General features: G+C 42.1%; 1 protein-coding gene across 1 annotated transcript in view; it reads right to left on the minus strand.

Moving 5' to 3' along the window:
* The window catches only part of LOC110500599 (phospholipid-transporting ATPase ABCA1), a 279,746-nt gene that overhangs the window by 66,459 nt on the left and 186,273 nt on the right, over positions 1-27,014 (minus strand). Inside the window, exons 32-38 of the mRNA XM_090214665.1 lie at positions 23,720-23,814; positions 23,321-23,426; positions 12,994-13,068; positions 11,524-11,693; positions 3,688-3,865; positions 1,536-1,651; positions 778-922 (exon numbers count right to left, since the gene is read on the minus strand). Coding sequence (XP_090070791.1) covers positions 778-922; positions 1,536-1,651; positions 3,688-3,865; positions 11,524-11,693; positions 12,994-13,068; positions 23,321-23,426; positions 23,720-23,814 — 885 coding nt within the window. The remainder of the gene's footprint in view (positions 1-777; positions 923-1,535; positions 1,652-3,687; positions 3,866-11,523; positions 11,694-12,993; positions 13,069-23,320; positions 23,427-23,719; positions 23,815-27,014) is intronic.

Genomic DNA, 27,014 nt, shown 5'->3' on the forward strand with positions numbered 1-27,014 from the left:
AGTGGCATCTCTCTCTCTCTACTTCCCTCAGTGTTTCCATCTATCCTTTTAACACTCTCTCAAGTTCTGTCTTTTTCTCTTGCTTGCTTTCTTTAATGATTTTTTCTCCGTCTTTGTATTTTGATTCTCCCGGGAGAAAGGGAAGCTTTTGGTATACATTGACGCTCATTGAAAGATGCATGAAGCACATTCGCTGAAGACACAATCCTAACTTCACAATTAAACATAAAAGATCATTGAAAAATACCACCTTTGAAACTCATTGAGTGGGTAAAAAGTTAAAAAGTCATTCCTGGAGGAAAAGCTCCTTCCTTGCATGCGCTGAAAGCCTATCCAAGAATACACTGCAGTATATCGAGGACAGGGATCAGTTAGCCAGTCAAAAAATGTAATCTTCCTGATATATTAGTCGATTGAGCAGTCATTTCTTTGATAAAACATGTGTACTTTTCGCCCAGTATGTACGGTGTGCATATTAGGCTCCCTGGGCTCCTGGCTGGCGCTCGAACCCTAGTTCGAAACCAGGCTGTATCACAACCGGCCGTAATTGGGAGTCCAATAGGGCGGCGCATATGTGGCCCAGCGTTGTCTGGGTTTGGCTGGTGTAGGCCGTCATTGTAAATAATAATTTGTTATTGACTGACTTGCCTAGTTAAATAAAATAAAATTAGGACAGCCTCACAGTCAAAAGGACACCGACACCTTGTAACACTGAAGCTCCTAATATGGACACGGTACATTTGACGATTTAGGAAAGCAGCAACCCGCACCACCTACATCATCATCGAACAGCTCCATGACAAATGTGGCCAAGCTGCCATTGATGCCGATGAAGAGGTTGACGCAGGTCAGCACCACGTAGGCCGTGCTGGGGACACTGAAGATAAACGAGGCTGGGTACATCATGGGTGTGATAGACCACCTGAAAATACAGACGTTTACATTAACAGAAGCTTAATTTTTCATATTTTACTATTTAAATAGTACAATAGGAAAGGAGATAGGGGGAGATATATGAAGAGGGGTATACAGACATGAAGGTTTCAGAACAAACTCCGGGAAGAGGCTTCACTTCACCATTAAAATGCATTGACTGTGGCATACTATGTGGAAAATGGGTGAATTGAAATTGAACAGGGCTCAAATATTATTTGTAGGTTGCATGAGATGTTTGCTGACTACACACTACACTGAGTATACAAAACATTAAGCACACCTGCTCTTTTTATGACATAGCTTTCACCTGGATTCACCTGGACAGTCTATGATCCCTTATTGATGTCACTTGTTAAATTCTCTTCAGTGTAGAGGAAGGGGAGGAGACAGGATAAAGAAGGATTTCTAATCCTTGAGACAATCGAGACATGGATTGTGTATGTGTGCCATTCAGAGGGTGGATTTGAACATGAATCTACATTGCTCCATATAAACATTACATGCATAGTCCAATCACAATTTTCTTTTTTTTCTAAAAACGTCTTTGAACTGGGTAAGTCAGCACATAAAAATATGGATATCATTCTGGTGCTACTTACCCATACATTACAAGTAGCCAAATCAAAGCTGGTAGGTTAGGAGGGGACACATAGGCTTTTTGTTGGAAGCACAGGAAGATGATGATGACTATTAGACACGGGACTATGTAGTTACACTGTAATAAAGAACATAACTACTTGTTAGACCATATAATTACACTGTAATGAAGAACATAACTACTTGTTAGACCATATAATTACACTGTAATAAAGAACATAACTACTTGTTAGACCATATAATTACACTGTAATAAAGAACATAACTACTTGTTAGACCATATAATTACACTGTAATAAAGAACATAACTACTTGTTAGACCATATAATTACACTGTAATAAAGAACATAACTACTTGTTAGACCATATAATTACACTGTAATAAAGAACATAACCACTTGTTAGACCATATAATTACAGGGTAATAACACTAATAAAAAACATAACCACTTATTAGACCATATAATTACACTGTAATAACACTGTAATAAAGAACATAACCACTTCTTAGACTATGTAGTTACACTGTAAAAGAAAAAAGCACACATAACCCCGTATTAAGCATTTTATCACTTCGTGGGGAGTTCTGGGAAGGTAACATCTAAGCGTATAATGTCATTACTACATATTTATAATGACGCCCAGACATATCAGGCTAAGGTCCCTCTCTCTGAAAGAAAGAAGATGATGATAATGATGAAGATGTTGAACTCAAGAAAATGAGAATTCCACACGATTTTGAAATCTATAGATTAGGTTTTAATTAGCTTTCCAAGCTTCCCCTCTTTCATTTGCTAATTAACACGAGAGCAATCTATTCCCCTTCATAGGAGGACATGAGTCTGTGGCTGGCCTGACTGGAAAAATCGAAAGAAAACTCTCACAATTTACCAAAGCGTAGTATAAAATAATCTAAATATTCCATCTGAAGGCTTACAATCATGATATTGGATGAAGAATGGCTAAATACTGCAATTGGCATGATGAATCTGTGTGAAGACAAAAATAACAGAAACCTATGTGATTTTTAAACTTCTACTCCACATTTCCCACTCTGTGCCCTAAGGCTTCAACACTACTTAGGAGGCACTTTACACAGTCATATAAAACATTGAAATCCATGAGCCCGATTAAAATAAATCCTTAATAGCAAAACTCTGCAATACCATACCTTTAAAGATTTTTTGGCGCCATATAATATTACAATTGTTGGGAAAATGGTCAATGGAAATGGCAATGCTAACTGCTCCTAGCCAAAACCTTTTGGCTGCCTGCATAATAACATTTCTCCTCCACTTTCGTCAACAGATAATTTGTTCGCACGGCTAGCAGTGCTGAGCTATTGCCTCCCACCTTATTTTTTTCCTCTAAGTTACCTGATAGACTGTTTACCGCTATTAAGCCTGAGGGAAAGTATCAACGTTGTACCACTTTGCATCACTGTTTGCCAGTGTCAATAATTAAGCGCTAGTCAATAACAGTTACTCAGGCCTGGGCTTTTTAACAGCCATTGCGATCAAAAGTATATTTACCATTATTGCTGCTGATGAGTATTTGTTTGAGTCAGCCATTGGATGATCTATTCCTAGGTACACTAGGATTATGTATCCTTATCCAAACCTACTTACTGAGGATGTCTTAATATGGACACCTTAAATGGCTATTTAAAATGCATCATGTGGCACTGACAGAAAGTTTGGTGTATAATTTGACACACGCCTCACTTGTGACCTTACGTCTATCCCTCTGAATTCAAGTGAAATCACCACTCTACCAATTACAACTTCCAGAAAGAATTTGGTTGGGGTTTCAATACTTTTATTTGGGGTTTGTGCTTGTCCATCCCTTCCTCACAGTCTCATTAAGTATTGATCATTCATTAGGTGCAAAATGGCAGGAAACCAGGGGGTTGCTGACATCACAATCTCAGGTGCCACCTACTGCCATTATGCCCTACAGCAAGGTACTTAATACCAAATGTGTTCCAGGGGCACTGCTCAGAGGCTGACTCTGTGCTGCTTCCAGCCTTTCGTTTGTGTATGAGTGGTGTCCGGGGGCTGGGAATTACATAAAACAGCAGAAATACACATTTCCGATTATCATTGGAAATACAGTTGAATTTTGTAATTATTTTATTTCATGAAAATAACCTACTATGTCCCAGGCGAAGTTGGCGACCCAATAGACGGCCGGGTTGACGCCGCTGACAAACTGCAAGTGCTTGGCTTTGTTGACACGCTCCTGGATGAGGAAGAGGACAAAGCTCGCTGGGATAAAGGACATGGCGAAGATGACACAGATGGACACCACCAAATCGGTGGAGGTGGCAGCACTGAAGAAGGAGAAAGAAAGCAGAAAGTTGAGTACAGGTTTGATTCTAGCATGATCAATAGGTTTGGTTGATAACTGACTGGAGAAGGGTCGTTTGCTTTAAAGGGAAAGGTTAGTATTTTACAACTCAATGTTAGATGATAACCAAATCACAGATTATGTTTTTTCTTTAAACATCGGCTAACTTTAGCAAACGCTAGCAAAACATTTATTTAAGTGATCATGGCCAAAAAAATTGACAAATCACCTATAAGTAAGGTCAAACCAAAAAAAAAAGCTAATTTCAGTAGATTTTTATGCTCCCTCCCTTTCCATAAATTATTAGCTACTGGTAGCTAATGGAAAGTAAAGTTTTCAAGAGGCTGTTTGAATTACAGTTTCTCCTGGCCCAAAGACTACTTTCAGTGTGAGGACCCATTTAACAATTTAACACAAAGTTATAAAATACTGAACCTCCCCTTTGAGAGTGATTGATTTTTCTACTATCGATCCGTCAATTAAATGTATTCATTACCCTTTTACATCTTCAGTCATGTACACTACAGTAACCTAACAGAGCAGTCGAAAACTACCAAAAAAGATTCAGTGTACTGATGCACCTGGTGTGTGAGCAGCTTGTTTTTATCCTAAAATCCTTTATAAGTCATTCTTTTCCATGTGTTCCCATGATGCAGTCACCACATACAAAATTGGATTTCACTTTATTTTCTCCATTCCCATCACAGGCGGCCGGCCGGTGGCACCGTAATTGGGGAGTACAGTCTCATAGTAATGGCTGGAATGGAATAAATGGAATGTTATCAAACATCAGAAAACATGGTTTCCATGTGTTTGATACCGTTACATTTACTACATTTCAGATATTATCATGAGCCCGTTCTCTGCCCAGCAGCCTCTTGTGATGTCCATGATAGATGAATGACTCGATAAGCCAACATCAGAGAAAAACCGAGGACACACTTGAAACCCATATACTTCCTTTACTAACAAACCAGAACCAGAGGCCACCCAGACCTTTACCGCTGACAATTAGTCCTAACATGGGTGGAGCCAGATAGGGTCACAGCTGGAAAGTGGAACAAAAAAAATCCAGTTCTAGAGCAATGTTATTAAGAACATTGGATACATTCCAAATCGCACGCTATTCTCTATTTAGTGAACTACTTTTGACTGGCCCTATGGGCCCATGTCAAACGTAGTGCAATATATAGGGAATAGGGTGCCATTTGGGACACAGACTTTGTCCATGGATCTGAGGCCTATGTCTGCATAGCACTGAGGGGCTACAGATGGAGGATTGGTCAAGGGTGGAAGTAAGCCTCACAACTTCTCCAGGTGTTGAGTTGCATTCTGAGTGAAATCTCATACTTTCTGCACCAGTCGTGTCATCCCACTGGGCACACACTGTTTGAATCAACGTTGTTTCCATATAATTTCAATGGAATGACATTGAACCAACGTGGGAAAGACGTTGAATTTACACCTGTGCCCAGTGGGATTAGTCTTGCCTTTGACATGGATTGAAAGCTACTGAAATATTTGACCTATACTTTAATTGCTCTGGATAAGAGTACTTACAGTTGAAGTCAGAAGTTTACATACACCTTAGCCAAATACATTTAAATTCAGTTTTTCACAATTCATGACATTTAATCCTAATAAAAAGTCCCTGTCTTTAGGTCAGTTAGGATCACCACTTTATTTTAAGAATGTGAAATGTCAGAATAATAGTAGAGAGAATGATTTATTTCAGCTTTTATTTCTTTCATCACTTTCCCAGTGGGTAAGAGGTTTTTCATCCTCATGATGCCATCTATTTTGTGAAGTGCACCAGTCCCTCCTGCAGCAAAGCACCCCCACAACATGATGCTACCACCCCCGTGTTTCACGGTTGGGATGGTGTTCTTCGGCTGGCAAGCCTCCCTCTTTTTTTCTCCAAACATAACAATGGTCGTTATGGCCAAACAGTTCTATTTTTGTTTCATCAGACCAGAGGACATTTCTCCAAAATGTACAATCTTTGTCCCCATGTGCAGTTGCAAACTGTATCTGGCTTTTTTATGGCGGTTTTGGAGCAGTGGCATCTTCCATGCTGAGCAGCCTTTCAGGTTAGGTTGATATAGGACTCTTTTCCTTCAGCATCTCCACAAGGTCCTTTGCTGTTGTTCTGTGATTGATTTGCACCAAAGTACGTTCATCTCTAGGAGACAGAACGCGTCTCCTTCCTGAGTGATATGACGGCTGCGTGGTCCCATGGTGTTTATACTTGCGTACTATTGTTTGTACAGATGAACGTGGTACCTTCAGGCGCTTGGAAATTGCTCCCAAGGATGAACCAGACTTATGGAGGTCTACAATTTATTTTCAGAGGTCTTGGCTGATTTCTTTAGATTTTCCCATGACGTCAAGCAAAGAGCCACTGAGTTTGAAGGTAGGCCTTGAAATACATCCACAGGTACACCTCCAATTGACTCAAATTATGTCAATTAGCCTATCAGAAGCTTCTAAAGCCATGACATAATTTTCTGGAATTTTCCAAGCTGTTTAAAGGCAGTCAACTTAGTGTATGTTCACTTCTGACCCACTGGAATTGTGATATAGTGAATTATAAGTGAAATAGTCTGTCTGTAAACAATTACTTGTGTCATGGACAAAGTAGATGTCCTAACCGACTTGCCAAAACTATAGTTTGTTAACAAGAAATTTGTGGAGTGGTTGAAAAATGAGTTTTAATGACTCCAACCTAAGTGTATGTAAACTTCCAACTTCCACTGTATTACTAAAATGTCCTATAATGTCTAAGTATTAATAGACAAGACTTGCATGGTTTAATTTATAATAAAAATATGTCCAGTTGGGGAAATGGTATGTATGATCTTCTGTAAATTATAAGTATTGTATGATGTCTGATGTATTAGCTATGTGCTTGTTACCTGTCACGTTCTGACCATAGTTCTTGTGTGTTTTCCTTGTTTTAGTGTTGGTCAGGACGTGAGCTGGGTGGGCATTCTATGTTGTGTGTCTAGTTTGTCTATTTCTATGTTTGGCCTGATATGGTTCTCAATCAGAGGCAGGTGTTAGTCATTGTCTCTGATTGGGAACCATGTTTAGGTAGCCTGTTTTGTGTTGGGTTTTGTGGGTGGTTGTTTCCTGTCTTTGTGTTTTCTGCACCAGTTAGGACTGTTTCGGTTTTCACGTTTATTGTTTGGTAGTTAGTTCATGTTAAGTGTCTCTTATTAAAGAACCATGAACTATAACCACGCTGCGTTTTGGTCCGCCTCTCCTTCCCAGGAAGAAAGCCGTTACATTACCAGTAGGATTACTCAATTGGACTGAAATTTCTGTTTGAAACGCAATCAGGCAAAACTACTAAAAACTTTTCAGAAAAGCAATGCTCACTCCCCATACCTTGTGATATCCAATTGGTAGTTACAGTCTGGTCCCATCCCTGCAACTCTGTATGGACTCGGGAGAGGCGAATGTCGAGAGCCATGTGTCCTCCGAAACACGTCCCTGCCAAGCCGCATTGCTTCATGACACACTGCTTGCTTAAACCGGAAGTCAGCCACACCAATGTGTCGGAGGAAACACTGTAGAACTGGAGACAGTGCCAGCGTACATGTGCCTGGCCCGCCACAGGGAGTCACTAGAGCGTGATGGGACAATGACATCCCGGCCGGCCAAACCCTTCCCTAAATCGGACAATGCTGGGCCAATTGTGTGCCGCCTCATGGGTCTCCCGGTCACGGCCGGCTGCGACACAACCTGGGATCAAACCCGGGTCTGTAGTGACGCCTCAAGCACTGCGATGCAGTGCTAGACCTTTGCGCCACTCGGGAGGCCACATCTTGGAAATTCTTGATCCTCCATGCGGTTGGAATATGATTCACCCAGCTAAAGACTACTTAAACCTAACCCTAAAACTAACCCTTGCTCCTAACCCTTAACATAATTCTAACCCTAACACTAAATCCCCTAGAAATAGCATCTGACTTTGTAGGGACCAACAAAATTTCCCCAGTTGGTCAAATTTCTGTTTGTTTCCAAGTCCCCACAAGAATAGTTAATAACACACACACACACGTTTATATCACCTACTGTGGACACCTGTTCTCACACCACATTCTGGGGTGACCACGAAAACATTAAAATTTGAAGAAAAAAAATCTATAATGAATACACCCCTTCAAATGTAATTGATCCATTGAAATTAGGGTAGATGACATTGTGGGGACTGGGAAGGTGAACAATGTGGGGACCCAAGAGGAAACTCCTTATTTGGTGTCAACAGGAAGACCCATCTGGGGACCAAGTTCCGACCAACTAGCACCATCTGGGGACAATAGTGTAGGCTATTGTTTATTGCACAAGAGGATGGATTCTAATCTAGATAAGTTTGAATTGCTAGCTGTTCAGCATATCAGTACCCACTAGAGAATGCAGCGGGGTGTTCCCTTTTGCATATGCATCAGATGCATATCAACCTGCAAGGTGTTCAAACATGCTTGATAAAGAAATGCTTTATAAATAGTGCATAAACTAATGTAAATTATTAATTGCAAGAATAAATAATGGGAAGATATCAGTAAAAAAAACAATAGTTATTTGTTTAGAGAGTCAATGGCATGTTTTGTATAATTCTACAGTCCTAGAAACACGTAGGCCTAAAGCCTATATTTGTTTCCCTTGCAAAAAAACACTACAGTGTAAATCATTTGATCAACAACACACACACACACACCTCCTCCCTTCCGCCCTACCACACAATCTCTCGCCAGACTACCTGCCAGGTAATTAACATATTAAATAAGTCGCGCCGCGCCACCTCAACATTCATCAGTGCGGGCTGGACACAATTAGGATGCGTAAACATGAAATCATTTACGCAGTGGGTGCCGCCCCACTTTCAGCAGTTTTCAACAGGTTTACCTAGACCTCGCTCGCCGGGGCCGAGGAATGTTTGAGGCAAGTGATTGGCTAATGAGGTAACCCTGAACAAGGACTAGCGGCTAATCACTGTGAGGAGACATGCACCCTGCTAATAAAGTAATAAACAGTATAGTAGGGGAGAGCATTTAATGTTCCTGGTCGTTCCAGGTGTTTTTGCCTAAGGTCTAGAGTGAGGTGCGGCTTCAAACATGGAGGTGTGGAGGGGGGTTAGAAAACCATAATGAAGTAGTCAAATAATAGTCAACCTTTAAATTGTTTGAGTAAATCATTTTCCAGCCAGTGTGTGTAGCCATAATGCAGAAATTGAGACGTATACAAAGGATTCTTCTTTTCAACTCGCAGGAAAACCAAATACCTGCACTGAACACGGCACATGAGTCCTTTAATGTCAAGCTGTTTTATTAATGGACATGGGAGATTTGGTGACTGAACAGGTCTCTGATATACTGAAGACCTAGCAAGCTCCAGGTCACAGAGACCCACCATGATGATTATTTTGCTTATGCTAGGAGAGCATTGCAGTGAGGCTAGACAAAATGCCTAGACGGAAGCAGCTACCCCATACATGTTCTACCACCACCACATCACATGTTCCTGTCTGCTCCGTTTAAAAGCACACTTAGTGGAGAACAACTCTTGAATTAGGGTAATGACGCAGGGACACAATGCACGATCGCATAGGACACGAACACCCACGCGGTTTTTACTTCTATGCTTCCCTTACTTTTTAACTCTGGTAATCCATGATCCAAAGTTCATCTTTAGATCATGGGTAATAAATTCCCCCGCAGGGACCACATGGAGAGAGAGCGAGAGAGAGGGCGAGAGAGAAAGAGAGAAATGAGACCAACATAGGAAGAAACAGAGAGAGTGAGAGAAAAGACAGATACAAAGAGAAAGGCAGAGAGAGAGAGAGAGAGAGAGAGAGAGAGAGAGAGAGAGAAACAGACGGAGAGAAAGAGAGTCTTGAATTAGACAGTTGAATCTATTGTATGGAAGGTAAGGCATTGCAATTATCTTCTAGCACCATTTCTATGTCTTTTCTCTCTAACTCAACACTGTCGCTACTACATCAATACCTTACTTAGATAGAGGTAACACAAGAACGGAACAAGGAACTAAATGGTATCTGTGGCATGAGGATCGCATCAGGTGTCAAAGTCGAAACTGACATTTCAGCAAACAAAGTGTGAAAACTGAGCATAGGCCTAAATTGACATCTACATAGTTCAAATCAAATCAAATTGTAATGGTCGCATACATGTGTTTAGCAGATGTTATTGCGGGTGTAGCGAAATGCTTGTATTTCTAGCTCCGACAGTGCAGTTATATCTAACAAGTAATATCTAACAATTTCACAACATATAACCAATACACACAAATCTAAGTTAGATGTGCAGTAGGGCTTTAGGTTATGTTATGATGTGATATGTCACTGTATGATATGATGCTATGTTATGCTACTGTTTATTTTATGCTAGGATATGTTATGTAATTATATTCTGCTATAATACTGCAAGTCATGTTATATTATGTAATGTTACATTGTATTATGTTATTTTAGCTTATATTATGCAAGGCTTTTCCTCGATTATGGAGATTAGATAGATGATTGACTGCATTAGACAGTGAAGTCTGGTGGTTTTGTACTTCAATAACGCCCTCATTAATCAAAGACATCTCATGGGGTAGCTGCTTCAGGGCTCCTGGCTGATCTCTTGGGTTATAAAGCGACAGTATCTGAAAGTGTGTGTTTCCCATGGGCTACTCACATGAATTAATCTCTTCCTCCATCTCCCTCCCTCCCTCCCTCATCTAATATAATATACAGTGCCTTGCGAAAGTATTCGGCCCCCTTGAACTTTGCGACCTTTTGCCACATTTCAGGCTTCAAACATAAAGATATAAAACTGTATTTGTTTGTGAAGAATCAACAACAAGTGGGACACAATCATGAAGTGGAACTACATTTATTGGATATTTCAAACTTTTTTAACATATCAAAAACGGAAAAATTGGGCGTGCAAAATTATTCAGCCCCCTTAAGTTAATACTTTGTAGCGCCACCTTTTGCTGCGATTACAGCTGTAAGTCGCTTGGGGTATGTCTCTATCAGTTTTGCACATCGAGAGACTGACATTTTTTCCCATTCCTCCTTGCAAAAGGCTGGACTGAGGGCTTGTAGGCCTGTTGTAAGGCAGGTCCTCACCGGTAACAATGTTGCCTATGGGCAAAAACCCACCGTTGCTGGACCAGACAGGACTAGCAAAAAGTACTTGTCACTGACGAGTCGCGGTTTTGTCTCACCAGGGGTGATGGTCGGATTTGTGTTTATCGTCGAAGAAAGGGGGCTGAATAATTTTGCACGCCCAATTTTTCCGTTTTTGATTTGTTAAAAAAGTTTGAAATATCCAATAAATGACGTTCCACTTCATGATTGTGTCCCACTTGTTGTTGATTCTTCACAAAAAAATACAGTTTTATATCTTTATGTTTGAAGCCTGAAATGTGGCAAAAGGTCGCAAAGTTCAAGGGGGCCGAATACTTTCGCAAGGCACTGTATACAGGTGAGTTTCCCCTAGACACTGATCTTGGTCATTTTTTTATTTCACCAACTAAAAGTTAAGGTTAGGATTGGGGGAGGGGAAGCTGATCTTAGATCTTTACGTAACGGAAGCTTTCCCCCGGAGCTGACACATTCCTACTCACAGTGCCTGGTAGGAGAGCTGCACCTTGGTGAGGTTGAGAGGGTGGCTGGAGGAGGAGATGCCGTACTCCCTGGGGTCACGGCCCGTAGGCAGGTTGCCCCTCAGGATGGCGTTGTTGGCCACGTTGAGGAACGAAACGATCCCGTGCCACGCTTGGTTGTAGAACCACACCTGGAGACATGGCAGATGGTTCATAGCTGTTACAGTTCAAATACAGACCAAGGTTAAGGCTAGTCCTGGGCTAAAAAGAATAAACTGTACATTTATGGAAATTATACAGGTTATTCCTGGTAGTTACTCCAGTTCAATGCAGTTGTAAAACATGGCCCTTGTATTAAATTAGCTTCTTGATAATACATACAAAATAATAATTGATTTAGATACAGTAACAGCAACTACAACAAAGGAAGCAATAACTATCAACGCTCACAAGTTGAACACAAAGTTATAACAAACGATTGAGTACTTTTCTCTTTAAGATGCTCCCGGTGCCTGTATCTCCCGTTGTGCAGGAGAAGAATATTCTAGAAAGAGAGCACCCCCGCTGATAGTGCTGGTCTAATTAAGATTAGATGGAGTTTGGGCCTACCGTAACACTGTATCAAACATACACACAGTAAAGCACACACACACTCACATACTCAAAGTGCACGCACACACACACAAGCACATTCATGTGCACACTCACACTTTTCGTGTCTCTCACAATCTCCACATACACTCCCCGAAGATATTTGTGGTTGACTACAGTATTAGCGACTTAAACAATTGCACAGAAAAAATGCCATTTTGGTTTATACAACGCAAGTGCTTAAGTTATTTTGACGGCAGTTTCTTTTAATAAATTCCACAATGCACTGGATTCCTTTTTCCTCAACCCCGGGGAGACCTGTTGCTAGACTCCCATTAGATACATCAAACATGGTGGACATCAAAAGAGTGGAAGAGAGTGGAAGTTAATGCTATAAAGAACAGTATGAGGCTGGCTAAGTTAACACTGCTACCACAGAATTCAAGCGGTCTAATTGCATCAAGCATCAACCATCAACCATAAAGGCTGCTGTTGAATCCATTGGAAATGTATAACTTCATAATGCTAACAGGATCCATTTTGCACTGTGCAATTCTTCTTTTCGCTGCTTTATCTTGTCTCAATGGAGGATCTCCGTCTGAATAATACATTTATGAAGTCATTTGAACCACTCAACCACTCCCTATGCAGTTTAGGTGTCTGTGATGGGAATTAAGTGATTCAGATGCAGCTCAGATTGCATGTAAAACCCAGGAGATGGGCTTGTCTTGTATGATTTGTGATTAGCATCGCTCTACAAAGGCAGAGAACTATCTGTGTACCAGCGTTGGACTATACCTGATACTGTATCCTCTCACAAAGCACTCATGATGATGACCAAGCAAAAATGGTGAGGAGCCTCTGAGTCTCGAAGCCTGAAGATGAACAATGATATAATACCTTGACGTTATCCCTGGTCCCAAGCTCTTTCAGGAGCGTCTCGGCGTTCAGAAGGATCTGCTCAGTCGTGTTATCCTAATGAAGGAGAGAATAATAATAATAATAACAAGAGAACAAGGCTTAATTGGACACACTTGGGAAAATACATATCCTCTTTGAAATGCAAAACATCATGGAACAGCATTCTCTCTATGTTGCTGAGGCCCACTTATTTATGTATTTTATATAGGCTGGAGAAGTAACATTATTAGGCTTGTTATTTCAGCAAACCTGCAGCACTGACTTCAGCTGCCCCGCCCCCCCTCCCTCCCTCTCCACTGCCATGGTTTAGAAAAGTTCTAGAGGGGAGGTAGGGTATTCCTACATATGAGATGCTTGATACATATGACCCCTGGGTATTAGCGCTATAGAGGGCAGGTGGGAGTGGGAACCGAATGGGTCAACGTTGGAGCCAAATTATTTCGCCAACCCAGCACTGCCTTCCACTTGCACCTCTCTCCTTTCTCTTTTTACAATATTTTTTCTCACTATGGAAATTCCTCCACATGGTGTTCTAACATATAACACAGTGGAGTTGCAGGACCAGGTGTGGATTGGCCACATGGGTTGCGTAAAAAAACAACACACTATGGTCATGTTTCATGTGAAATGGGCCTTGGGATGAGTGCTGCTGAGAACCGTGTGATTTGTGATGGCCCGTCGTCACGCCTGTGCCCAGGTCCAGTTCAGCCTGGCCCGGTGCACACTGCACGCATTACACGTGTCATATAAATGCAAATGGTTCCTTCGGTCTGCAGGCGACTCAAATCAAAAGCCTACAATACGAGAGGTAGGAAGAGAGGGACAGGGGAAGGAGAAAAGGAGGGAGGGAGAGGGTAGAGAGAGAGGGAGAAAAACAGGGAGCAAGAGAAAGGAGGAGGGAGTGTTTGCACACTCTACTCATCGTCTCTCTATTTAGGAGAATCACACAGAACACCGACCATCTAATTTATTAGTAATGAACTCAGGAACTACAAGCCCTTTTTATGTCTGTAATTCTGCCTTTCTCCAAGATTTTTAACATAATTTGCTTTTCAAATCAAATTGTATTTGTCACAATCACCGAATACAACAGGTGTAGAAAGACCTTACAGTGAAATGCTTACTTACAAGGCCTAAACCAACAATGCAGTTTTAAGAAAAATAAGTGATAAAGTATTTACAAAATGAACTGAAGTAAAAAAAATAAAAAAAATTAAAATTAAACTTCTCCCTTTTGAAGAATGGGGAGTGAGGGAGGAGGAAACCGGAGTGGGGTGAGATGGAGGGAGTAAAGGTGCTGGCGCAGGATGGCACCATAGTGGGCACGACATTGGAATGGGTTCTTCCTGAGGATTAGCTCCTCATTCCACTGGCATTGTTTCTGTTGCAGACGGGAAGACACATGGCGGGAGACACAGAGGGGGGTTAGGGAATTACGGCAAACGTTTACTGATGCTTATCCCTTATGAAACGACTTCCTCCTCAAGGGCGATGGTGCTCGTATGGCCAATGACCCGGACACCCACACAGCCACAGCCAGCGATACAATGGTGGCACGATGCGTTCTGTCAAGTGCGTGATGAGAAAGCTGTTTTGGCACTCAAAACACTGTATTTGATTACTTTATTGACTAGTCTTTCCTAATTGTCTTCAAGCATGGTGTGTTTTGTTTTTGCCATGTCGTAATATCTTCCTTCCTCATCCTATTCGATCCCAAAATGTTTTGCCACATGAGTCTCATTTCAATTTCAACTTTGCAGATTTTCTGACTTTATACACTGCACTCTTTGAGAGAGGTAGTTAGCAAACCAGGCCAAAGGCCCTCCAGAGACACCAATACTCCTTAGCCGGCCCACAAGAACGGAATGGTCTACCTTATCAAAAGCTTTGGCCAAGTCAATAAAAATAGTAGCACAATATTGCTTAGAATCAAGGGCAATGGTGACATCATTGAGGACCTTTAAAGTTGCAGTGACACTTCCATAACCTGCGCAGAAACCAGACTGCATACCAGAGAGAATACTATAGACATTGATAGTTGACAAGTTTTTCCAACACTTTTGATAAACAGGGCAAAATAGAAATAGGCCTATAACAGTCAGTTAGGATCAGCTTGCCTTCCAAGCAATGGGAACCTCCTCAGAAAGGAGAAGCAGGTTAAAAAAGGTGGAGATAGGCTTGGCGATGATAGGGTCAGGAACCTTAAAGAAGAAAGGGTCTAAACCATCTGACCCAAACTTGACCCCCAACTTTGGGGTCAAGTTTAAGGAGCTCCTTTAGCACCTCGGACTCAGTGACTGCCTACATGGAGAAACTTTGTAGTGGGGCAGGGTAAAAAGAGGGAGAAGCATCGGGATAGTCATATTAGAAGGAGTGGGAGATGAGGAAATGTTGGACGGGCAAGGAGGCATGGCTGAGTCAAATAGGAGTCCTGACTTAATGAAGTGGTGATTAAAGAGTTCAGCCATGTGCTTCTTGTCAGTAACAACCACATCATCAACATTAAGGGACATGGGCAGCTGTGAGGAGGAGGGTTTATTCTCCAGGTCTTTAACAGTTTTCCAGAACTTCTTGGGGTTAGACCCACAGAGAGAGAACTGCTCCTTAAAGTAACTAACTTTGGCTTTCCGGATAGCCTGAGTGCACTTATTTCTCATTTGCCTGAACGATAGCCAGTCAGCCTGAGTACGTGTGTGGAGAGCCTTTCGCCAAATGCAATTCTTGGGGTGGAGTAACTCCGCAAGATCACGGTCGAACAAGGGGCTAAACCTGTTTTTAATTCTCATTTCCTTCATGGGGGCGTGTTTGTTAACAATACCACTGAAAATATCAAAAAAGAAGGTCCAAGCGTCTTTGACAGAGGGGATCAAACTGATTCTATACCATTTTACAGAGGCCAGTTCATGAAGGAAGGATTGCTCATTAGTTCTTTAGCAAGCGTCTATGACAAATCCGGACAGGTTTTTTCACTGAGCAGCCATTACGAACACACGCTGTAAAACAGTGATCACTAAGGTCATTACAGAAAACACCAGACTGATACCTAGCAGGATTATTTCTGAGGATAACGTTTTCTGGGTGTTTGGAGTCATACCTTGTGGGATTGGTGATAATCTGAGGAAGATTTAGGGAGTCCCATTGCTTTAGGACTTGATCAGGTGGTTTAAGCATGTCCCAGTTTAGGTCACCTAGCAGGACAAATTCAGACTTAGTATAAGGGGCCAGGAGAGAGCTTAGGACAGGTAAGGTACAGGCCGGTGCGGATGGAGGACGAAAACACCCAGCAACTGTCAACAAAGAGCTATTTGAAAGTTTAATGCTTAAAACCAGCAAATCAAATTCTTTGGGGACAGACTTGCTGGAGACAACCGAGCACTGAAGGTGATCCTTGGTAAAGATTGCCACTGAGGGCGGATGATTCTTTTTTTTAGGAGCATGACCGTATTTCTATTACACCCTGTGGCGCACTGCACTAGCATCAAATAGTCCCCATGATATGCAACTTTTCAAGGAAGTCAGTAACCAATACACACAGTCAGTTAGGAAAGCAAAGGCTAGCTTTTTCAAACAGAAATTTGCATCCTGCAGCACTAATTCCAAAAAGTTTAGGGACACTGTAAAGTCCATGGAGAATAAGAATACCTCCTCCCAGCTGCCCACTGCACTGAGACTAGGAAACACTGTCACCACTGATAAATCCACGATAATTGAGAATTTAAATAACCAATTCTCTACGGCTGGCCATGCTTTCCACCTGGCTACCCCAACTCTGGCCAACAGCTCTGCACCCCCCCCCCCGCAGCAACTGGCCCAAGCCCCCGCCTGCTTTATCTTCACCCAAATCCAGACAGCTGATGTACGGAAAGAGCTGCAAAATCTGGATCCCTACAAATCAGCTGGGCTAGATAATCTGGAACCTCTCTTCATAAAATGATCTGCCACCATTGTTGCAACCCCTATTACTAGCCTGTTCCACCTCCCTTTCCTATCGTCTGAGATTCCTAAAGATTGGAAAGTGGCCGTGGTCACCCCCCTCTTCAAAGGGGGAGACACTCTAGACCCAAACTGTTACAGACCTATATCCATCCTGCCTTTCTAAAGTCTTTGAAAGCCAAGTGAACAAACAGATCACCGACCATTTCGAATCCCACCGTACCTTCTCCGCTATGCAATCTGGTTTCCTAGCTGGTCACAGGTGCACCTCAGCCATGCTCAAGGTCCTAAATGATATCATAACCGCCATCGATAAAAGACAGTACTGTGCAGCCGTCTTCATCAACCTGGCCAAGGCTTCCGACTCTGTCAATGACCGTATTCTTATTGGCAGACTCAACAGCCTTGGTTTCTGACTGGCTGGCCTGGTTCACTACTTCTCAGATAGAGTTCAGTGTGTCAAATCGGAGGGCCTGTTGTCTGGACCTCTGGCAGTCTCTATGGGGGTGCCACAGGGTTTAATTCTCGGGAGGACTCTTTTCTCTGTATATATCAATGTTGTCGCTCTTGCTGTGGGTGATTCTCTGATCCACCTCCACGCAGACGACAGCATTCTGTATACATCTGGCCATTCTTTGGACACTGTGTTAACAAACATCCAAATGAGCTTCAACGCCACACAACACTCCTTCCGTGGCCTACAACTGCTTTTAAATGCTAGTAAAATGAAATGCATGCTCTTCAACCAATCGCTGCCCGCACCCACCCGCCTGACTACCATCACTACTCTGGACGGTTCTGACTTATGTTGACAACTACAACTACCTAGGTGTCTGGTTAAACTGTAAACTCTCCTTCTAGACTCACATTAAGCATCTCCAATCCAAAGTTAAATCTAGAATCGGCTTCCTATTTCGCAACAAAGTCTTCTTCACCCATGCTGCCAAACATACCCTCGTAAAACGGACTATCCTACCGATCCTTGACTTCGACGATGTAATTTACAAAACAGCCTCCAACACTCTACTCAGCAAATTGGATGCAGTCTATCACAGTGCCATCTGTTTTGTCACCAAAGCCCCATATACTACCCACCACTGCTACTTGTATGCTCTCGTTGGCTGGTCCTCGTTTCATATTCATCGCCAAACCCACTGGCTCCAAGTCATCTATAAGTCTTTGCTAGCCTTATCTCAGCTCACTGGTCACCATAGCAACACCCACCCGTAGAACGCGCTCCAGCAGGTATATTTCACTGGTCATCCCCAAAGCCAACACCTCATTTGGCCGCCTTTCCTTCCAGTTCTCTGCTGCCAATGATTGGAATGAATCGCAAAAATCACTGAAGCTGGAGAATTATATCTCCCTCACTAACTTTAAGCATCAGCTGTCAGAGCAGCTTACTGATCGCTGCAGCTGTACACAGCCCAACTGTAAATGGCCCATCTGTAAATAGCCCATCCATCCAACTACCTACCTCATCCCCATATTTTTTTATGCTCTTTTGCACACCACTATTTCTGCTTGCACATCCTCATCTGCACATATATCACTCCAGTGTAAATTTCTAAATTGTAATTACTTTGCCACTATTGGCCTATTTATTGCCTTACCTCCTAATTTCATTTGCACACACTGTATACAGATTTTTCTAGTGTGTTATTGACTGTACGTTTGTTTATCCCATGTGTAACTCTGTGTTGTTGTTTTTGTCGCACTGCTTTGCTTTATCTTGGCCAGGTCGCAGTTGTAAATGAGAATATTTTCTCAATTGGCCTACCTAGTTAAATAAAGGTGAAAAGAATAAAAGAATATTGGATGACTGTCATTCATATTCCATTCACCCAGCTCAATGTAACTTTGATAGGTTTAGGCTACTACATGATACTCCAATTTTCCCGATACCCATCATGAAGATGCTACAACCTAGCCTACGAATGAAAGTTTACAAGGTAGGAGCACAGGTCGAGATACATTTTTGTAATCAAGGTGAGAGTCATTGACACATTCAATACCTGTCTGCATCTATCTGATCTAGGGTGTAATCATTAGTCCAACAGTTGCAAATGAGAGATTCTATTGGACAAATTCAGATATGTTTTACCTATTTCCCTCGTTCCGTTTGCTTCTGTTTTCAACATAATTGGTGGAATTAATACACTCCTGATCCCATGAAAACACAGTTCACTTTCCAAGCAGCCACATACAAACAGCATGATCCCTTTGATCGTTGTATAATTACTTCTCGCATCTATGTGCTCTCCTCCTCCCCCCTTTTCCTTCACTTGTAGCTGATGTGCAAAACACATCAGTTGTCTGTGACCAGACTAAAAAACCTATCCAAGCCAAACCTTTATATCATAACCTCTAACCACTACACACAGCCTACCTACATCATTGACGCCATATTAACGTCATATGCAATTCAGTCAAGACCAAATTCTTATTTACAATGGCGGCCTAAACTGTCCAAACCCGGACAACACTGGGCCAATTGTGCGCCACCCTATGGCACTCCCAATCGCGGTCACTCGGGAGCCCTGGTTACTTTCTAAATGTAATCAGTTACAGTTACTAGCTACCTGTCCAAAATTGTAATCAGTAACGTAACTTTTGGGATACCCAAACTCAGTAACATAATCCGCTTAAGAGGTATTAGAAGAAGACAAAAATGTATGTTACCATTTGAACTACATATATTGCAGGATAAAGCAATGTTACAGTTTATAAAGATGCCCATTTATGGATGTTAATTTTACTTTATGGGTTGCTTATGTACACTTCATCTAACCCGTCGCTTTCTACAACGTATAATAATACAATTAAATTATATTTTTACATTAAAAACCAAAGTATCAGAATTACAGTCATTCCAATAAATGTTATAACCCTTAATCTTCAAGAATAGGACTTGGAAAATATGGAAATAGAGATCAGCCAAATTGTTTTACCTGAGCGTGATCCCAAAACGAAGGACTTATTAGCAGCACTACTCATGGAGGACCACTAGTCATGGAGGACTGATTGTGGGCTACAGGAAAAGGAGGACCGAGCACGCCCCCAATCTCATAAACGGGAATATAGTGGAGCAGGTTGAGAGCTTCAAGATCCTTGGTGTCCACATCACCAACAAACTATCATGGTCCAAACACACCAAGATAGTCGTGAAGAAGGCATGACAAATTCTATTCTCCCTCAGGAGACTGAAAAGATTTGGCATGGGTCCTCAGATCCTCAAAAAGTTCTACTGCTACTGTCTGTTTATTATCTATGCAGTCACTTTAACTCTACCTACATGTACATATTACCTCAATTACCTCAACTAACCTGAGCCACGCACATTGACTCTGTACCGGTTCCCCCTGTACAGTGGCAAGAAAAAGTATGTGAACCCTTTGGAATTACCTGGATTTCTGCATAAATTGGTAATAAAATTTGATCTGATCTTCATCTAAGTTACAACAATAGACAAACACAGTCTGCTTAAACTAATAACACACAAACAATTATATGTGTTCATGTCTTTATTGAACACACAGTGTAAACATTCACAGTGCAGGGTAGGAAATGTATGTGAACCCTTGAATTTAATAATTGTGTCACGACTCCAACCGAAGGTGGCTCCCCTTCCCGTTCGGGTGGCGCTCGGCGGTCGTTGTCGCCGGCCTACTAGCTGCCACTGATTATTTTCTCCCCCTCCTTATGTGTTTATTGATTACACCTGTTTTGAGTTTGTTGTAATTAGTTGGGCTTTATTAGTCAGCCAGCCGGCCCGTTTCTTTGTGCGGGATTAATTATTGTAACCTTTGTGTTTGGTGTAGACCAATGTGTTGGTTTATGTTTGTGGAGTTTGCTGGACTGTTTTCGTCCCCCGTGTCTGGGGCATTTGTCTTGAGCACCCAGTGTTTCGTGGGGTGGCCGTTGTTCACCGTGTGTGCATTAAAAGAGCACTATATTGAACTCTCTGTTTTCCTGTGCCTGACTTCACACTCCCGACACCCAGAACATTACAAATTGGTTGAACCTCATTTGGCAGTAATAACCTCAACCAAACGTTTTCTGTAGTTGCGGATCAGACCTGTGCATCGGTCAGGAGGAATTTTGGACCATTCCTCTTTACAAAACTGTTTCAGTTCTGCAATATTCTTGGGATGTCTGGGGTGAACCGTACTCTTGAGGTCATGCCACAGCATCTCAATCAGGTTGAGGTCAGGACTCTGAGTGGGCCACTCCAGAAGGCATATTTTCGTCTGTTGAAGCCATTCTGTTGTTGATTTACTTCTGTGTTTTGGATTATTGTCCTGTTGCATCACCCAACTTTTGTTGAGCTTCAATTGGCAGACAGATAGCTTTACATTTTTCTGAAAAATGTCTTGATAAATTTGGGAATTCATTTTTCCGTCGATGATAGCAAGCTGTTCAGGCCCTGAGGTAGCAAAGCAGCCCCAAACCATAATGCTCCTTCCACCATACTTTAGAGCTGGGATGAGGATTTGATGTTGGTGTGCTATGGCTTTTTATTGTCTCCCTTCCAAACAACTCAACTTTAGTTTCATCTGTCTACAGAATATCCAGGTGCTCTTTTGCGAACTTCAGACGTGAAGCAATGTTTTTTTTGGAGTGCAGTGGCTTCTTCCATGGTGTCCTCCCATGAACACCATTCTTGTTAAGTGTTTTACGTATGGTAGAATTGTCAGCTGAGATGTTAGCATGTTCCAGAGATTTCTGTAAGTCTTTAGCTGAAACTCGAGGATTCTTCTTAACCTCATTGAGCATGCTGCTCTGTGCTCTGGGCAGTCATCTTTGCTGGATGGCCACTCCTAGGGAGAGTAGCAACACTGTTGAACTTGAACTTTAGATGCATGTGATAGCTAAATAAGAAAAAGTGGAAATGAAAAAAAATACAACAAAATCTCTCTTCCTCTCTTGCTTCTAATTTATTCAAAACTGTTCAACTATTGTCTTTCCCTTTTTGAGTCAACCACTCACCACATTTTATGCACTGCAATGCTAGCTAGCTGTAGCTTATGCTTTCAGTACTAGATTAATTCTCTGATATTTTGATTGGGTGGGCAACATATCAGTTCATGCTGTAAGAGCTCTGATAGGTTGGAAAACCTCCTCCAGAGGTTGTCATAATTATTGTGAATATTTATGGAAGGGGGTGAGAACCACAAGCCTCCTAGGATTTGTATTATAGTCAATGTACCAAGAGGAGGACGGAACCTAGCTGAACTCATCATGGTGCCCCTCTACAGAGTGCTGTTGAGGCTACTGTAGACCTTCATGGAAAAACAGTGTGATTGAATCAATTATTTGGTGACGTGAATATATTTAGTATAGTTTTATCTAAAAAGGATAACTTTAATGTTTCACTATTTTTAAGAACTTCACTGAGAAGAAAGGTCCTCCCCTTCCTCCTCTGAGGAGATTCAACTGCTAAAGTACACTGTCTACTGTTCTTTCTCTGTCTGCAACCCCAGCAGACACAGGATGTGTCCCAAATGGCACTCTATTCACTTTGTAGTGCACTTATTTTGACCAGGGCCCAAGGGGTACAATTGGTGACGCAACCACAGTCAGCGAGCCAGACATATCCCGCTTTATAAAGGGAAAGGCACAGAGCTGGGAACAGCTGATGTTCAGCCATTAGAGTTACATCATCACTGCGGCTGTGAATCAAAGTCGTGTTAGTGTGGAGAATCCGGAGCCTAGAGAAGGATGGTTAATACACCCAAGGGAGAGTAACACTGATCTTGATTGTATGACTTCATTTGCCTTTTTTAAATGTATACCTCCTACAGGTTTGAACATTTAATGTGAGTGAGTGAGTGAGTGAGTGAGTGAGTGAGTGAGTGAGTGGGTGGGTGGGTGGGTGGGTGGGTGGATAGATGGATAGATAGATAGAGGGAGGGGTGTGTGTACACTTGTTTGAATGTGTTGAGGAGAAAAAGAGGAAGAAGTAAATATATTAGATGCATCTGAGACAATCATACCCAGTTTCCATGGACACCCAAAGTCTATCTGGGTTTTAACTTTCCTTCCAGTTTGATTTGAAGGTAATGTGTTGAAATTCAAGAGTCTGAAATTCAAGAGTCACTCAAGCAGATTCGATCTCGTGTTTCAAAAAGAGCACAAGCTTAGCGTTAGTGATTGGTTTCTTACGTCCATGCATAATTGAATGTAGATAAACAACATTCCAAGCACCTCTGTGAATTGAGATCTCCGTAGATCCCTTCTGGCTTTCAACCACAGCAAATGTACCTTTATCCTCCCACACAGGAAGATATTAAATCAATGCGTTTTCCCTCAGAAGTCAAGCTGTTCCACAGCTGGCAGTAAGGCCACCACTATCCCAATATCCATAGCATACCTGGGGGGAATTGAATAGGCTTTTCAAATCCCTGATTACAGCTTCAATTTCCGGTTCAGTCATCCTGACCTGGGAGTTAACTCCTCCAACGGAAATCCCTCCGTACCTTGAGTGGTGGGTAGTGGTGGCAGGGGTGCGGGCGAAGATCAGAGTGCAAATGAATAAGATATGAACAAGCATGGACACACAAACACACAAATAAATTCACACACATGCAGACACACACATACAGAAACAACACACAGTGCCATTTAATTTGACTCTTGACTCATGAGTTATAATTAGTGGGACATTGAACTTGACATTACACGCCATCTCAGATAACTTCGGTCACGTTGTTGGCATCATGTCTGAACATTCAAAGTTATGTAAGTGCTACCGAGCACAGAGTGAAGGTACCTTTTTTTGCCTGCTTTCTCATACGTCTTCAAGAGGAAGTCTGTCATGTTCCTCCCTGTCAGGTCCTGTAGTGTGTCCGTAGTATTCTGGATCCTCTGGAAATACATGACAATGAAATGTTATTACTTCTAACATATATAGGTTTTCTTTAGCCCAGAACTCATCAACATGTGACATGCATTTCACTACAGTATACAGACTTCTAAGGCAATCATTGGCTCTGAGAAAAAGGTGGAACAACTGACATTCAAAGCAATGGATATAATAGCAGTGCCATGCATATGCCATTTAGCAGACAGTATCCAAAGCGACACAGTCATACATCAATACAATTTACGTATAGGTGGCCCCAACGGGAATCAAACCCATGACCCCCAGCGTTGCAAGTGCCTTGCTCTACGAACTGACCGACACAGCAGGTTCCAAATAGTGTATTGTGCAAACGTTTGGAAATCCAGGCTTCATGATCTTAATCTGACGGAAGTTCAGCCTTAACAATGGCCACCATTCTAACACAACAGAGTTGGAAACACTTCCATCAATGCAAGCATCATTGCATGATAGTGGCACCGGCCACATTTCGAACCATAAACAACTCATATATGCATGGCGCTGTGGAACCCAACCAAGCACTCTGAACCCGATCATAATAGTCAATTAATGAGCCTGTTGGAACCTTCCCCGTCCCCGTGATGCATCCAAAGCTGTGGCTAATGTCAAAGGGCTCTAATTAGCACGTACTCTGCATACATTGGCACATTCAGACAATTAGGGAAGACACGACACAGTGGTGCGTTTCCACTCCACATATCCTCCATAGCCACATCCAACAACTAGCACCTCCCTGTCTGGCCCAGTTCATTTCAGGGCAGCGGGATACAAAACTGATTAGGATGATTCCTTGGCAAGGCACATGGAGACTGCTAATTAGGATCCAGAATCCCACTCCCCGACCCTCCCTCCCATATTCCCTCACACTCTCCCCAAGCCGAGCATCGAGCCCCCCCCCCCCCAACCTGACTCCCTTTAACAAATTGTGTTCTATCCACCCTTCTCTGGGTTCCTAGCTTAGCGCGCTAACCGAGGGTAAACACTGCACTCGGAGAGAGACTACTGTTTAAATAAACGCCCCCACACCGATTAGCAGTGTTTGTACGCCTCTTTTCTATTTGTTGTTCGGTAATGACATGGATCTGTATGCAAACAGGCGCTGGTTCGTTAATTAATTCATAGCTTGGTTGGGGCGAGGGGCCTGATTAGGAGGGGAGAGGGGAAAGGGGGGTTCCATTCCAAAAGCTTACCTGTCCCCCTGATACATATTGAAATGGTTTTATGTTATTGTTTTTACAGATGAGTGCCCAGTAATCTAAATAATCCAAACAGGATGTATTTGGTTATAGAGTTCGACTTTCCAGGTCCACCCCTAGTCGAACTGTAGATACAGGCCAGCTGCAAAAAAATGCAGTCTGTAATAGCAGAACTCAATTCCAAATGAGATAAATACAGTACATTGATGTAGCTTTGGACTCTATACCCACTGCATACCATTAGTTATCTGCAAAATGAACAATGTGATTTTGAATGTAGTTAAAAATGTGGTTACTGTAATAGTGAAACAGCTCGGAAGTTTTGTAAGAGGAAGAAGATGAGACCCTACACACTGTTTACCGTTGAACAATCTGGGTCTCCGTTACGAGCAGCAAGAGCTTCAAAATAAACAAACAGATGGTTAGAGTGTTGACTGTACTGTGCACAATGAGCCTGAGCTCACAGCTCAGACAGCCAGCATGAGAGTCGAATTGCATTGGCTGCATTTCACCTCCTCCAATAGAAACCACAGATAAGTTGCCATTGCTTCCAACACTCAATGGGCATGTGTACTAATATGGACACCGTACATATTTATATAGGTCATAGAAAGATAGAGGAAAAGTTTGTTGTAATGGCAAAAAAAAAATGAATGAAATAGTATCAATGCATGTGTTTGATACCTTTCTTTTATTCCATTTCGGCCATTACAATGAACCTGTCCTCGGATATCTCCTCCCACCTTGCCACTTCTGATCCCAGTTATTTACCTGGAACGTTCTCTCTCTTCACTTGGCATTCTATACTTCACATCACTCATTCCACACACGTATGCCACTCTAGACCACATGACGGCAGGTTGATGACACACAGGAGAGGCAAACAGGAGAGAGGCAAATGTAAACTCAGAGTAATCAAATCTGGGGAATAAGCTGGCACGCCGCGGTGTTGGAGAGACGATAAGAGAATAGGCTTCTTATTAATCTCTGCACACAGTCTCTGTATCTTGGGAAACCTCAATAACCAACTTCCAATTCTACCTGGCACAAACAAATGCAATCTTTGGGATGTAGAGTTCTGCTTGAAGCGATGTGAACCACCTGCTGTACGTAGCTATGCAGGCCTAGGCTGAGGTTAACTCATCTAGTTTGTTGATTTGTCAGAAATGCTGAATTATGATCAAGTCAATTTTGTTTTCTTATGTTTTTAAAAGACAACATTTAATTGCCATTTTCAGAAATGCATGACTTGTAATTCTTATTTCCTGTCAAAAGTGCTGCACCTGTCTTGTTGGTGGAGGTGGATCTTGGCAAAGTAACTGCTAGTAAGTTATTTGTAAATACTAGGAACTAAAGTGATGGATTGTGACTCAAATCGTATCTTGTTGGCAGGAAATTACAAGGAATTTCTGTATATGTTGGCAGCAGCAAGTGGATACGTGCATTTGTGTGCCTACGTGCATGTTTTGAATACATTTGCTAATATATCACTGAGTGGATCAACCTCCAACGTAAGGCTGTGTTCAAAATAATAATAATAATACAAACATAAGCCAGAGACATTGCCATCTTTACAAGTCAACAATGCCTAGCTGCAGTTTTACTAAAATAAATAAATACATTTACAGGGCCTCATTCCACCATCTGGCTCATCTTGCAACCTCACAACCTTTTCCTTTTTGTCTTCCAATGTGCCCTTCCTTGCTGAACGCTTCGCTTCGGACAGGTCATTTAACACTAGAATGGATCTAGGGGGTAGAAGCCAAAATGACAAATCAACAGTAGCCTCTTAGAGCAAAGATGTGACCGACCCATATCGTGGGTTCTGTCTGCTTGAATTCAGGTTGCAGGACTTGCCAGTACATAGTGTGGTTCATTATCTGATTATCTACCTCAAAGAGAGGCCTAGGCTGGCCAATAGGGAGATCCGTTCCCAATAAACTGAACTCTGATTCATATTGTTACGAAGATAATACAATGTAATTGGT

Source organism: Oncorhynchus mykiss, chromosome 21 (assembly GCF_057628025.1).
Source record: "Oncorhynchus mykiss isolate SJ-2025 chromosome 21, ASM5762802v1, whole genome shotgun sequence".
Lineage (NCBI taxonomy): Eukaryota > Metazoa > Chordata > Actinopteri > Salmoniformes > Salmonidae > Oncorhynchus > Oncorhynchus mykiss.